The sequence below is a fragment of the Pezoporus wallicus genome, unplaced genomic scaffold (genome assembly GCF_028554395.1).
Source record: "Pezoporus wallicus isolate ANWC-B61680 ecotype Strahan unplaced genomic scaffold, APGP_CSIRO_Pwel_v1 scaffold_2584, whole genome shotgun sequence".
Taxonomy (NCBI): Eukaryota; Metazoa; Chordata; class Aves; order Psittaciformes; family Psittacidae; genus Pezoporus; species Pezoporus wallicus.
In genome coordinates, this window is record NW_026642851.1 from 7,560,271 (window position 1) to 7,576,165 (window position 15,895).

The window sequence follows — 15,895 nt, forward strand, 5'->3', positions numbered from 1 at the left end:
CTCTATTTCAGCTGCAACTTTCCACCTATTTTCTACCAGAAAATCAGTTATCAGAAGATAGAAAAATCTTTTAACAAGATAATAGAAATTCCAGTCATTCAGGTAAATAATGTCATTGTTGCATACTAGTTAAATCCTTGATATATAAAACAGAATATGAAGTAGGTAATATATAAACCAAAATACTTGGTTAGTCTTCACTTGTATTAGAGCAAGGTTTTCTTAGCAGGGTGACCGCCTCTATCGAAGGAGGTGAGCGGCTGCCCATGTCAGACAGAAGGATCCAGACCACTGCAGTGGACCTACACTCTAGATCATTTTCATGGACACTTTATCATTGCCACTACAACTTAAAGAAAGCAGCAAATTAAAATTAACTTATTCCTGAATGGAATTCCACAGGAAATTGGCTTATACTACCTGTGACCTAATTCTGCGACAGTGGTAAATACTCACGGTTCATTCATTTAGTCAAAGAACAGGTTTTTTAGACCTGCAATTTCCCGAACCACTTAATCTCTCCTTTGTTATATCAAAGATCAAAAAATGCATTTACAAGAATAGGAATGCTCAAAACTACTTTGCATAGCTGTCAATAAGCAGTCTGACACAGACCTCAAAAAAAAAAACCCTGTAATTATCTTTCCTTTCTTTTCATAGTTCTGAAGAGTTTTCTGGTAGAAAATAGGTGGAAAGTTGCAGCTGAAATAGAGCATTCAGTGTCCCAGTCTTATCCTCAGCAATTGCTAGCTCTTGCCCAGGTCAGGTCACTCCCACTGTATAATACCTTTTGTCTTCTAAAGAGAAAAAATTGTTTTGGAAAAAAAGAAAATTATCTAGAGTGTGTGAGTACACAGTGCACAAATCAAGGCATATGCCCTCCTTGGTTTACAAGTGGCTTTAGTATTAGTTCATCCTTAGTTTTAGTTGAATTTATATACACATAAAACTTACTAAATGCTGAACACGCTTTCCTATTTGACATCATTCCAGTGTTTAGGACCATATTATGCTTCTAGGTATAGTACTTGTGGAGAGTTTTGGAAGAGCTCTACCAAGCCCTCCCACAAAGGAGAGATTAAGTGGTTCAGGAAATTGCAGGTCTAAAAAATTGTTCTTTGACTAAATGAATCAGCCATGAGTATTTACCACTGTCACAGAATTAGGTCACAGATAGTATAAGCCAATTTCCTGTGGAATTCCATTCAGGAATAAGTTAATTTTACATTTGCTGCTTTCTTTAAGTTGTAGTGGCAATGATAAAGTGTCCATGCTCAACAGTGGCTTCAGACTTTGATTCTCTGGAATGATTTGAAGTGACTTTGTGTTTCTTTTCAAGTTGTTCCAATGCATGACTGGAGTTCTCATTAGAATGATCTTCATGCAAGGCCTGCCTGCTTCCCAGCTATCATCCACCTCCTGCTTTCCATTTTTGTCTAAAGTAAAGCTGCATCCGGCTAACGCTTGGAAATACGCGCTGTGGTTACTAATTACCTGGACTGATTTACTTAGATATGTGTTCCAGCATAATTAAGTCTTTTCTTTTCCTATTGTGTCTTCCTCATTATTAGTTATAATGGTGACATTTATACTGTAAATGGCATGAAAGCATGAAAAGGAAACTATGTGTTAGGATAGAACCACTGTAAAAGGGAGGAATAAGTACCGAAATATTAAGGCTATTTGAACATGTGAACATGGGTTCACAGGTTTTGTTTATATTGTCTGCAAACTATACTATCATTTGCCAGTAAAGACTTGAATTTCTGTGAGACATATTCCAAATAGACTTCTTTTACAAAATTTTTAGCCAACTAAAATTCTTGTTGTTATCAGGGGGTTGACTGTTGAAGTATACTTCATTAAATCAATAGAAGACAAAAAAGCAAGCATTTCAGCATAAGACACCATCTGGTAAACACTATAAGAGGAGATGTAATATGCAAACCTTAGTTTTGTAAATCTACTTTCAGCTCCAATCAACTTAAAGTTTTTCAGTTTTGACCAGCAAGGTAAAGGCTAAAATAAAAATTAAGAAAAGACTTACTCTAGGCGATGGGAGCTATAGTGTGGGGCATTTTAAGAAGTTAGTTCCATTATTTAATTGGAGTTGGCAAACCTAAACGATACATGCTTATTTGTAGACCATTTATTGTTTGAAATGCCATTAAAATACAAAGTTTTGCTTTGAAGAAACTGCAGCATTGCTGTGTTCACTGTAGATTGCTGTTCTACCTTGAACAAGAACTCGAGTTCCAAGCCAGTAAGAGGTTTTGGGTGAGCACTTCTGATGAAAGCAGCCCACTATTGATGCGGGTACTGTGTATTCAGGGATGAATAGGATAAACTAGTGAGACCTGACACTGAAGAGAGTGTAGCAAAAATGCTGCTTGGCTTATAACCATGAAAAATCCTATCTGTTCCACTCTTCATCTGACTCTTTTTTTTTTTTTTTTTAAGATCGTTGCCTCTTCTTGTCTGAAATAGTCTCTTACTCTGTCTTTAGACATATGAAGAAGGATTATACTAACTTTTGAAGAAGTAACAACTTGCAATAGCAAAACAGATTGCAGATTTTTGGAAGGGATAGAAAACACTGGAATGTGCATGGTGATAAATTTTGATAGGGCCACGTACGTGCATTTTATCCATAACTGGAGTTATTCTTTCTTGAGTGTGCTCTGGTTTTATGTCTCTATGAAAATTTGCTTCTTGGACTAATTATTCCTTTTTTTTTTTTAATCTTTGATCTTGTTTTTTCTGGCAGCTATCACATTTTCCTGAAATTTTATCTCTTACTTAATTCACTATTAAATTGGTGGTGGGATTTCTCTTAGCTGACCCTTTAATGCTCTGGCAATGTGTAATTCAACTGCCATTCTATTAAATCTTTTCAGAAGTTACTGAAATGTTTTTTGGTTTTTGTTTTTTTTTTTATTGTAGGTTTCATATATACTGGAGAAGTTGTGCATCGAATGCTAACAGCTACACAATACATTGCACCCTTAATGGCAAATTTTGACCCCAGTGTGTCAAGAAATTCAACAGTCAGATACTTTGATAATGGTATGTAGTAGTCATTCATAAATGAATGTGTCTGTTGGCTCTAAATAACTATTTTTGAAAGAAAAACTGAAGTTGGTTTTTTTTATCCTTTTTTTTCTTTTTTTTTTTTTTTTTAAACTTACAGGCTTTGTAAAGCATGTGGCTAGATATCCGTAAACTGTTTTTAATTTAGAACACAGTTAGAGTCATGAATGCATTTTTCTAAATGGACAGATATATTCTGGATGTTAAAGTACATAAACTCAAATTTGCAATGTATTTTATCAGTTTTAAAATGAAAAATCTGTCTTGTATACAAGTGCAAGTTTCTGTTATAGATAGTAAATACCATCCTCCCACTAACTAAAATGAAAATAGCAGTGGCGGAATGCCATAGCAAAAGTACACTGAAGCAAGGCAGGTCAATGACTGAGTATGCATGGAGTACCAGGACTGGAATCCAGTACAGTCATCTACACCGCAAGTTCTCAACAGTCCCTTGTACAACAGATTGAAAGGTAGACTCCAGTGTTATACTTGAAAATCTGTGAGATATTTCAAAGGCCTTGAATGCATGGATATTTGTCTCATGAAGTTAGTTATAATCAACATTTTGAAAACATAACCTATGTGTTAAAAAGGCATCTGTTGCCTTACATTGGGCCTCTACTGGTCAAATACAATGAAAGTGACAGCCTATTTAAAACTTTGGAGAGTTCAGCGTCATGACTTAATATCATGAGACCTGTGATAGTTTTTAATCTTCCTGGATGAGCCTGTGCCATTCTTTCTGTGTTTATTCATAATGAATTTAATCAAAAATTTTGAACACATCCAAAAATATGTCACATTTCCAACCAGCTGTCTTAATTTTTATTCCTTATATTGGGGCTCAAATTGTACCTTGTAACCATTGCACCTAGTCATAATCTTTCATTTCAATCTAGTTATTACTTGCAGCATTTTTTGTCAAGAATCCAACAAAATAAACACATATGCAAAAGTCTTACTACTTCCATGGAGAAATTTCAAACAGAAAAAAATGCTTTCATAAATTATTTGACATTATGGGCTGAGATTTGTCATCTTTACTGAAAGAATCTGAGGATTATATTCCTGACTTCCAGTCTTCACACTTCACACAGTTCTTCACACTGTATTACATGGCTTTCATGACCAGGTTGAATGCTTCTGAGATTTTTAATCCCTCTTCATGTGTAAGGCATGGTGATCTTTTGGACCCCCTGTGCTTTTAGGACTAAGAATTTGCTATCTTACCCCAAATAAAAAGGAACTGAGCAAATTGTATCTGGAGCTCCTTATTTCTCATTCATCTGTCTTTTATCCCTGTGGGTAAGTGTGCTGCTTTAGTGCAGCATCTGCAGTGGGCAAGCATAGTGTGTGGTGACCATCAAAGTCTCAGTCATGGAGCTAACTACAAGGAACTTATGTACACATGGATCTACATAAAGGTCCTCGGAATGAGAAGACTCTTTGGAGATAGCTGGCTTCCACTTTAACTTGGGATTCTGAGATGCATATAGATCTGAGGATCTCGAAGACTGACTATAAGACATTCTGGCTGTTTTTGCTACAATAGTTTTAAAAGTCCCTTTAAATTCCTTTAAAATGAAATTTAATGCACTCAAATACTCAGAAAGCAGTTAATGAATGTTGTTACAGAAACAAAAATACACTAGGTGCACAATTAATATGCATGTAATATACTTATGAACGATACATGGGACAAAAATGTGGTGGACTTAGTGCAGTGCATGAAAAAATTTGCATTTTCATAGTTACATGACGTCCCCTACCAAGATGTGTTTATGAAGGTTACAGCACAGAAGACCCATGGCAAAAGATGTTTCAAGGATATACCAAAACTGCATTGAGCTGGCTTCTTACTGATCCACCTTGAACACTCCAGGAAGAAAATAAATTAAACTGTTGTGAATCAAAGCACATAATGCCCATTAGTGCCAAGGAGAAAAGTGTGTTGAGGAAGGCATAGAAAGATGAAAAAGTAATTTTCAGTAAACACAGTTTTGGTGATAAGTGTCTTTCAGCCAAGCTGCTTGAATATAACCCTCAACAAGCTCACAGGGCATGCAAGTTGCTTGGGGTACATTTTTAGTGCGATAAGTGGATATTCAGCAAGAGAACTCCCATGAATATTAATGAGTCTCTTGCAACTAAATCTGCACACCAGACTCAATATTTACCCCATCTATGAATTCTTAGTAGTTTTAATTTAAACTACATTTATTTATTGCCAACACCTAATACTTTTCAACTTGCAGAACCTTGGTAAGGGCTTGCACCATGTAGAAAAATATTAATGCATAGTTAATGGGAGAATCTGAATTCCTCAAGCAGCTTTTACTAAACAGGTGATGCTATTAAGCACTTCACATTTCAATTTCAAATTCATCAGAGTATATATATATATATATATATATATATATATATATATATATATATAATGTAAAAAAAAGCCACTGGAGAGCACTGGTAGTGGCAGCACACCTGAACTCACAGTGTTGGGTCGTGCCTTTAGTGATTGTTGCCTCCTTGTGCCATTCCAAACAAGTTATTTATTTGCCCAGTCTTGCTTTAACAGACTTTAGTGCAAGTAGTGGAGGTAGTTATATGTGGCATTTAAGAGGAATTCAGCCACAACTTATATTTGTAATATCTTTGGCATTTCAAGATGGGGGGCTGAAAGTTGCTAAAAAGAAATAAATCACTGTTCTTGTTTCGGGTAGCTGCAGTTTAGTCTTCCTACAGGAAGTTAATATTTTTCTTACTTTTTTTTCCTTCCCTTTGCTTCTCTACCCCCACTCTGGGGTTCACAGGAACAGCATTAGTTGTCCAGTGGGATCATGTACATCTGCAGGATAATTACAACCTGGGCAGTTTCACTTTTCAGGCCACCCTTCTCAATGATGGACGTATCATTTTCGGCTACAAAGAAGTAAGTTGGTTCTGAAAGTAGACAAATTAATTTATACCAGCCAGGAATCTCCTTACATCTTTGGGGGGGGGGGGGGAGGGAGGCAGTATGTGAAAGTTCAACTGTATAAGGTCATTTCATTATATTGCTTATAGGATCTCTATTTTCCTGAAAATTATGTTTTATTGTAAAAGTGACGTTCATGTGATGAATTTGAAAAGCATCAATGTGGGTTAAATGTGCTACTCCTGGATTTCAAATGGCCTTTTTGGGGTAGTTTTTAGTGTGAAGTATTTAGTAAACTCTGATTGCTTGGTAAATTCCTCTTGGGTTTTGAAAGGTAGGGTTTAATTTGCTCAGTTAGTTCACCTAATTTGTGCCTGCTTGAAAATACTCTAGAATCAATGGTTAGTATTAAAAGGTCACCTTTTTCCTGCAGCTATCACTTCGTGGCAACTGACATATTTCAGAAGTTTGTATACTTCAAATAAGAAATGAGTGGTTTGTGTCACTAGCTCTGTGAGGTTTTTTACCTATTTGGTGCTAACGCTGGTTAGATTGAGGCCATTTGCCTTCATATCATCAGTATGTTATCTAAGCGGGGCTTTTCTGCATTCTCAAAATGAAAAATTTCTTTCTTTTTTTGTTTATTTTAATTTTAGTTTGGCATGCAAAGGCTGACTTTCTTTTCAAGATGTTTCTCTGTTGCCCTCCTTACATTAAAAAATGTAATCAGTGATTATGACTGATTGTCCAGATTTGGAGAATTCTGGGCTCTTTTCTGTCTATATACTATATACTAGTTGTGAGCCTTGAAGCTCATTTTTCATCCCTGTGTTGAAGCCTTGACCCTGAATGAAGCAGAAATAATAGTATTATTCTCCCCTTCATTAGAAAGCTAGTGAGAATCTAGGTTGTTTTTCCAGCACTCAGCTCTTCACCAAAGACAGATGTCTTTGCACACTGCAAACAGGATTGCTTCAGGATACTCTTGGTGGATTAGTTTTGTAGAAAAAAGAAACTTCTGGTATGCCCATGTACCTGGCTTTTCTTTATCCTATAAAAGACAGGCTGATGAAAGGTCTGCTTAGGTTCTGTTTCTGAATGTTATGTACAGGTTAGTAGTCTTCATCTATAAAAGTGCAGTTTATTTGCATTTTGACTCCAGACCTTTTTAAAGAAAAAAGAAAAAAAAAAAATCTTTTTAAAGACTGGGGAAAATTTCCTGCCTTCAAGACCCAGAGAAGTGGGGAGGGGCAATGCTTCAATTTGTAATTTTAAGATAAATTTGACAAGAACTACATATGCATTCTGAAATTAAAATTGTGACATTTTTAGGAGACTAATATTCTTGGTTATGAGATGCTCTGCACTGTCTGTTACTGTCCAGCTCTCTGCAAAATGAATCTAATATGGGTGATAGAAGCTGTTGCTGTAAATTGGTAGCATTTTAAGTTCATTACATGTAAATGATGATGCAGAGTGCCAAGCAGTGCAAAACTTTATTCATTTAGGAAGACAGGAGGAAATAGACTTGGAGGAAATGGGAATTGCATGCATGTCATTTAATCTGTGGATAAACAATTTCTGTGCTACAATGGTGTAGGCTGCTTGCTCTCACTGCGCTACTGAAAGCTTCCTCCAAGATCCACAGTTCTTTTGTGGAAAGGAGTTATTAATGTTCCTTCTTTAATCCTGAGGCAGAAAGAATTGGAATTTACAAATGGGGTAATTTGCACTTTTTCCACTGCTGAATCGTTGAAATCCCCTGTCATGAGTTATTCTTGTCATGAATGGCATTACCACACATCACTTCAGAACTATTGCACATAATCAAGGAAAGAGACACTTAAAAGTGGTAATAGTAACATACTGGTGAACTGTATATCTTTTGACGAAGATTTTTTGAAAATCGTAGAATGTTACAAGTAGTGTATTCCACTGGGGGTTACTTGGGGAATGGATTTGGAGACTGAGATTTCCAGAAGACTGCACACCTTGTTTGCAGCTTTCGTTTCATTAAAACCAACTCAGGTTTTCACCTAAATGAGGAACATTGAATAAAATTTCCAGTCACTGCTCAGATAGAAGTTGTCTGAAAAGAATAACTAAGACACTTGTAAATTTAAACTTGACTCTAGTGTTTATAAGTGTGGCTAGAAATTTATTTACTTTCCAGTACTGAATCAATTGCTTTCTGAGGGAGTCTTTCCTTATGGAATCATTTCTTTTGCTAGTGAGTCAGGAGCCCTGTTAACTTCAGTAAGATTACTTGCGTGAGTGCTCACTAGCATGAGTGAAAGTTGCTTGAGAAGATTCCCTCCACCTTTATGGTGTCATTTCATTTTAGCATCACAGGTCATCAAAAATGACAGTGATGTATATATGGCAAATCCGCTAGGAGGTCTTCATTGCACTGGCACTGAAATTCTCCAAGCTGAAAATCAGAAATACAGCAGACAGGTTGGCAGTAACTTTATAAAGCATCCCACAGGGACTCTGTACTAGTGACACCAGGCTTTTGTCTTGAAAAATCTAGATTAAAAATAACCGTGATTATACATTTAAGGGAGGTACAAATAGGGACTTTCATGACTTAAGCACTTCAGGTAAATTTTGTCTTTATTTCCTATTTATTTAAATCATTTGAATTCCCTTTTTCTTATCCTTTCTGCTCCCGCATCAGGTTTGCGACCTCATAAACCTGGTGTTGACCACCAACGCAGGATCTTGGCTGAGGTGTGCTGTGTGTCAAAGGAGCTGTTCTGCCCAGTCTTCTGCTTTCTGTTGTTTGTCCAGTAGGAAGCAGTATGAAATGCACAATTCTTATCCAAAATCCAGAATAGATTCTCAAAAATTAAACATTTAGAAAAGAAGATGAGCCACTAGGATAGTGAAAATGACCAGACACAAAAATATATTTCAGAAGAGTTAATGGGTAGGAGAAGGATCTGTACAGTCAAGTTTTTAAAATGTAAAAACGATTTGAAATATAACAAGGTCCTATAGCAAGACAATAATTTATTTATATACGAATTTGTTTACAGTACATACACCTTCCATTTTAACTGTCACTTTGCTTACATCAGCTGTTACTGTTCTGGCAAATGGTGAGTATGTCAGAAGACATCATCTGGCAGGAAAATTTTACTGGTACACCTCTACTACGTATGAAATATATTACAGTGCAAACTAGCCAGCAGCACATTGTAATAAAGAAAATTTTCTGCAAATTCATACTTTTTTATGTATAAGTAGGGAATACTAACTTCTTAAGTTCTAAATTTCACAGAAGTTCAATTCTCAAGAGCTTTACTTCTTATTGAACAAAATAACTTTTCCATATAGTCTTTTCTCATTAGTGCTTATAGCTAATTTTCCTTAGTGTAACATTTGGTTTCTATTTCTGTCCATGATTAATACAGGACAAATTAGGCAGAGGTACCAAAGGCTATGTTAATGGTTTAGGATATTTTTCTTAATTTCACTGGCTTGAAGGCTTTCTTTGTTCATTTAAATAGTAATGACTCTCTAGTTATGTAGTCATCCAGAAACTATTATTAAAGTTGAAATGCTTCTTCAAATTGCCCAATATATGAAGCTGGAAAATAATTCTGAGAGACTTGTGGATGAATTTCTTTCTACTGTGAAAGGAGGCAGAATTGAATGGAAATGATTAAGTGCCAGCACTTAAAACAAGACTCCAAACCTTTTGACTGTGTCCTGAAAACTGCAAAAACAAACAAACAGAAAACAAACCCAAAAGCACAGTCTTCATGGTTATTCTGCCTGCATTATGCATGCATGCCATTTCTTTGCCTTTGTTATTATTATAAAAAATATAATTAACAGGGAAACAGGATCTTTGAGGTTATCAGGTGATCAGTTTATTTAGCTTAAAATTTCTGATTAAGTTTCAGACATTTTGGCCTGTAAAGTATTTAATAACTATTTAAGAAACTGGCAATGAAAAGCCTAATAAGTGCTATTGTGTTCCTAATTATTATTTTGCAGCATACCCTGACTCTTATCTTTGACTCAGTTTTGAAGTAGGGCAGTAATTGCAACCTTCTTACCATCTCATTCAGAATAGGGTCAGAGGCCATTATTTTATTGTTTTTGAAAAGTAAGATTCTTACATGTCCTCAGAGTTAAAAAGAATAAAATTTGAGAACTCTGGTGGGAAATACCATCTAGATTACTGATCAAAATGATGTCCATCGTATTTGAAAAACCATGGAAGTCAGCTGAGCTTCCTGACGACTGGAAAAAGGGAAATATAACTCCCATTTTCAAGAAGGGGAAAATGGATGACCCGGGGAATTACAGACCAGTCAGTCTCACCTCTGTGCCTAGCAAAATCTTGGAGCAGGTTCTCCTGGAAGGCATGCTAAGGCACATGAAAAACAACAAGGTGCTTGGTGACAGCCAGCATGGCTTCACTAAGGGGAAATCCTGCCTGACCAATTTGGTGGCCTTCTATGATGGGGCTACGGAACTGATGGACAGGGGTAGAGCAGCTGATGTCAGCTACCTGGACTTGTGCAAAGCGTTCAACACTGTCCCACACGACATCCTTGTCTCTAAATTGGAGAGACATCAATTTGATGGATGGACCACTCGGTGGATAAAGAACTGGCTGGATGGCTGCACACAAAGAGTTGTGGTCAATGGCTCAATGTCCAGCTGGAGACCAGTAACGAGTGGTGTCCCTCAGGGATCGGTGTTGGGACCGGTCTTGTTCAACATCTTTGTCCCTGACATGGACAGTGGGATTGAGTGCGCCCTCAGCAAGTTTGCTGATGACACCAAGCTGTGTGGTTCAGTTGATACGCTGGAGGGAAGGAATGCCATCCAGAGGGACCTTGACATGCTTGTGAGGTGGGCTGATGCCAACCTCATGAAGTTTAACCATGCCAAGTGCAAGGTCCTACACCTGGGTGGGAGCAATGCCAGGCACAGCTACAGGTCAGGCAGAGAAGAGATTCAGAGCAGCCCTGAGGAGAAGGATCTGGGGGTGTTGATCGATGAGAAACTGAACATGAGGCAGCTTCAGTGTGCTCTCAAAGCCCAGAAAGCCAACTGTATCCTGGGCTGCATCAAGAGGAGCGTGACCAACAGCACGTCGAAGGAAGTGATCCTGCCCCTCTCCTCTGCTCTCGTGAGACCTCAAGGTCTCATGAGACTTTGGACCACTTGGAGTATTGTGTGCAGTTCTGGTGTCCTCAACATAAGAAGGACATGGAACTGCTGGAACAAGTCCAGAGGAGGGCCGTGAGGATGATCAGGGGACTGGAGCACAAGTGTGCATTTGGGAAGTTTATTTATAAGCTGGTGACTTGTAAACCACAAGAGTTCATGTTGTCTATGTTAGAGCTAACGCAGACTTTGGAATGATTCTAGTTAAAATCCATCCTCTGAATGTAATGCCATGTAAACCCTGTCACCCATTAGCAACCACTTGCACATTCCTAGCTATACTGTTTAACTATTTAACATGTCAGCGTGTTATGACACATCTTGCCATTCAGGTGAGTGATTCAGAATACCAGCTCTCTGCTTGCTACCCATGTTTCACTGTCATTTTTAATAAACTATTTTATCATTTACTACAAGCTTTCTGTCAAAAGGGCATATTTCCTAATAGGCCTTCATATGGTAAAAGCCCATTTTATCTTGACATCTCATTCAAAGAATTTCACCTAAAAAATGGCACTCAGTACACTCATCACTGAGTGAGGTATTCAGTTCTGTAAAATTATTTCTTTTTCCACACTTTAAATTCAAACATATGCTTTTGTAAATACAGATTTAATGACGCTGTAGTTTTTCAAGAATATGAAAGTGTTTTCCTGGGTCAGAAATTCACATCTACTTTGGTGGTGTTTCTCTCTGAGTAATTTTTTGACACCAGCTGCACCTCAGCTGAAGAGCTGGCTATAATAATTTATATTTCCTTCACCTTACATCCTGTTTGCAGCACATAGCTGAAGTTTGGCTGTTTCTTCTGTTGGACTGGACTCTACTACATCTTTTCTTTTTGTTTTAGAAAATGATTCCACAAGTTCTTTACTCTTTCTAGAATACTCAGCACAAGAGCACAGACACCTGCAGGCACTCCTGAAGTTTCTGTTTGTATTATCTGTTCTACTTGGCTACTGTATCCTAACTTAGCACCACTGAGTCATTCATAGTTTTATAATAAAAAGAGTGAAACTGGAAGTGACTTTCAAGCTCTGAACCAAGTTGTAGTGAATATAAACTTATATTTCAACAAATAAAACAAAAAAACCTAAACAAAACAACAAAAAAAAAACAAACCCAAGCAAACACTTGTAGTATTTGTAGCACAAGAGCCCATTGTTGCTTCCTGTGGGAAAAAAAAAATAAATAAAAGAGAGAGAGAGAGAAATTAGCTTTCTGCTATCAGAATTTGTGAGGTAAAGATGCAAATTGTTCAGTTTTTCACAAATTCAGAAAAAAACGTGTGATATGATACTAGACTTAAATCTAAGGAGGCATATTCAAGGAGACCTGCTTTCAGCTTCTTCTGGTTTGCACTTACACATAAAAGTGAGTATGATTATTTTCATATATCAGGCACAATTTGTGCCTTGAGCTGCCAATTTTGCCGGCATATTTTGTTAGTTAACACACCTACTCATAATGCCTGCATTTTGTGCCCAGAAAACTCTGATTCCTTTCTTCATCTGATGTGTTTCCTCTCTAACTTGGAAGAGAAATAGTTATTGCATCCTTCTCATCAGTGGTTTTTCTAACTTTATTTTCAATAGTTTCCCTAGAGTATCCTCCTCAAAATCTTTAAGACAATTTCTTTGACAGTTAATATAAGCTTTTCTCTACAGTATTCTGAGATGTGAATAATTCACTTTTATATATAGAGAGAGAGATATAGATATAGATAGACACTTTCATGCTGGAGAAAGTTTATAGGCTTATTTCTGAACCCAGCAAGTCTTTTATTTTGAAGACTTGAAAATATAGCTTTCAGCTTTCTTATGTCATATTCTCCAATAACTGCATCAGAGCTAAGCTGATATAAGCCAAATTTAAATTGATGTATTGCTAGAAGTATTTCCAAGCCACTTCTGTTTTTTGTGTTGGTTTAACATCATTCCATTTTTAGTACCAAATGAGATCATATATGCAAGAACCCCTAAATGGATCAGCCAAACCAGTCACTAAAGTAAATAAATGTGTATTCATGACACCATTTAATTCACTAGAACTCACTTTTTCTGCTAATATTCTCAAATTTAAATTTTCCTAAACAGCTACCAGTGCAACTGGGGAAAAAACACAGCTAAATGATATTTTGAGAACAAGGAGAACAAGTACTGATGTCAACTCAATCAAAGTTATGCCATTAATACAGTATAACTCAGTGTACAGTACTGAGTCCTCATCCACTGGATGTGTAGCCAGCTTTTTACCCTGGCGTTTTTCTGCTGTGTGAAAAGTACTGGCCAACAGTATAATTTTGGTAGTTTTACACGGGTAAAACCAGAAAGATCATTAGATTAGCTGAGCTAGCACCTTGTATCTCTGTTTCTTACAACTGATCCATTGTCATCCCTCTTTATCCTAGTAATTAATAAAAGCCAACTTTAAAGATATCCAACTGTGATATGAAAGCAGAAATGGGTAGAGAATCATAGTTTCCTTTGGTGGTTTGTCCCAGTGGTTAATAGCACTCAATCATAGAAACTTGTCTTACTCTACCTTGAAAGTACTTGTCTGCAGCTTCCAGCTTCTGGTTGTATCTTTCTGTGCTAGATGAAAACCCTCTTTAGCTCCTGAGTAATGTCTCCTCATGGCAGTACTTGTTTATGGTAATCTAGTCAGCTTCCCATTTTCCCTTGGAGAAGCCAAATAGAGCTCTTTAGCTCTTCTGTTGATGGCATTGAGAACTGCAAAAGTTTTCAAAATATTTTTATGACTGTTTCAATCTTGCTTCCTTAAATTTCCAGCATTGTTTTAAGAAACAGTAACATTTTCAGTAATGACCTACTGTGCAAGTACAGGTGAAACAGGCACCCCACTGCACCCCACTCCTAGGCTATATGTCACTGTTAGTGTAATCAAATTTCACAGCAATTAATATTTTTTGCTGTGATGCACCTTCAGACAGCTGGATCCATATGATGTATTGTATAAAGTATTTATTTAGGACTTTAATTTACACTGGTTAAATGTTCATTCTGGCAGTGATATTAGTCTGAATATTTTTACTTCTATATTTCATGCATATCTTCCTGTTTTGTCTTTCAGATTCCTGTTGCTGTGACACAGATAAGTTCAACCAACCACCCAGTGAAAGTGGGACTCTCAGATGCATTTGTGGTCGTGCACAGGATTCAGCAAATTCCCAGTATGTAGAGCTGCAGTTGTGCTAGTGGTTCAGAGGCTGAGAAATGAGTATAAGCTGATTTCATCAGGGACGATTAGCTGCACAACAAATCACTTAGCTAATTTCAGCTTGTTAATTCAAGTGTAATTTTATTTGTTTGATAATTCCCAGTGTGGCCCTATCATTGTTTCTTTTGAGCCGATAAATTAAGTAAATAAATCTAAATGGCTAGCCAAATAATGTAAAATTAAACTGTCAACCAGCACAGTTTGGTATTCCATAGATACTTTATCTGGAATGTGTCTCAATATCCATAGTAGGGAAGAAGAAACCTGTTCAGAAAAAGTCATCTGTATCCAAAACCAGAAAAATATCCAGGCCGGAAGTTCTTCATACTTTACATTCTGAACTTCAAATTCATATATCATTTTAGTGAGAGAAAAGACATAGTTATTAAACAACATCTTGGGCTCACATAGTCATGACAACGGTAATACACGTGACATCCAATTTTCTCTGTCTTTAATTATACTTTGCATGGCTTGACTGAAAATGAATGGTAGGAAATCAAGTGTGATTTCCTTAAGGCTTTGTTTTAATATAATATGTGCAGAGGTTGTTTAGCCATGAGAGATTCTGCTCACTTTCCAAGTCCACTGGTTTTATTTACACATTTGGAGCAAATTTATTAAGTTCAGTTTTTGATGATCCCCTAATAGCAGGGTGTAGATGGAAGGAGCTGTGCTTGAACCAGCCTGCTAGGACTGAGTCCAAGCATATTCTTCTAAAGTGAACCCTGACAGATGTGTGGCTCAAATAAAGCTCATAAGGACTGACCTGATCCAGCCCATCTTGGAGGCAGTCTGCAGATGGGGCTGACACTGAAGTTCTGAAGTTGCAAGTATCATTGCCCCTCAGCTCATACTATCCCCTCATCACATTTTAACAATTTGAGGGAGCATAGATCCTACATCTTATATGTCCTGTTATTGAGAAGATGGAAAATTTCAGTACCATCTGTTGCTTGTTGTGAACTCAGAATAGTGTGAAGGAGGCTGGCATGCTCAGATTTCACTTAAGAGATTAGGTGCTGGAAGATAAATTCTTTCTAAGTATGATAGATAGCTGGAATGTGCCGATGGCTGCATGGATTGCTTTTGAGTGTTTAGGAACAATGTAGGAATGAATGTAGGAAACCAATTTCAGCAATTTAAGTGATGTTTGTACATGAGTTATATGAGTATTTCTGTGAGTCTTCAGCTTGTAAGTGCTCCTAAGATGGATACAGGTGGAAATTATGTTGATGAACTTGTGCAAATGTTGTATGAGAGTAGTCATACAGAAATTCTGTTAGAGATGCAATTAATATGCAGAGCTTTTGGCATCAGGCCTTCATCATCAAACACTAAAGGATGTATTTTAGATTTATTACATGTAAAATATGCAGTATATATGAGTCTTTATTTAGTTTAAATTATTTTTTCTGTAGCAATTTTTCAGACATGCACCTTGTTTTACTACCA

General features: G+C 36.9%; 1 protein-coding gene across 2 annotated transcripts in view; it reads left to right on the forward strand.

Moving 5' to 3' along the window:
* The window catches only part of PLXDC2 (plexin domain containing 2), a 254,784-nt gene that overhangs the window by 175,619 nt on the left and 63,270 nt on the right, over positions 1–15,895 (forward strand). For both annotated transcript variants that reach the window (XM_057432784.1, XM_057432785.1), the window contains 3 exons: positions 2,944–3,066; positions 5,904–6,022; positions 14,294–14,393. In XM_057432784.1, coding sequence (XP_057288767.1) covers positions 2,944–3,066; positions 5,904–6,022; positions 14,294–14,393 — 342 coding nt within the window. The remainder of the gene's footprint in view (positions 1–2,943; positions 3,067–5,903; positions 6,023–14,293; positions 14,394–15,895) is intronic.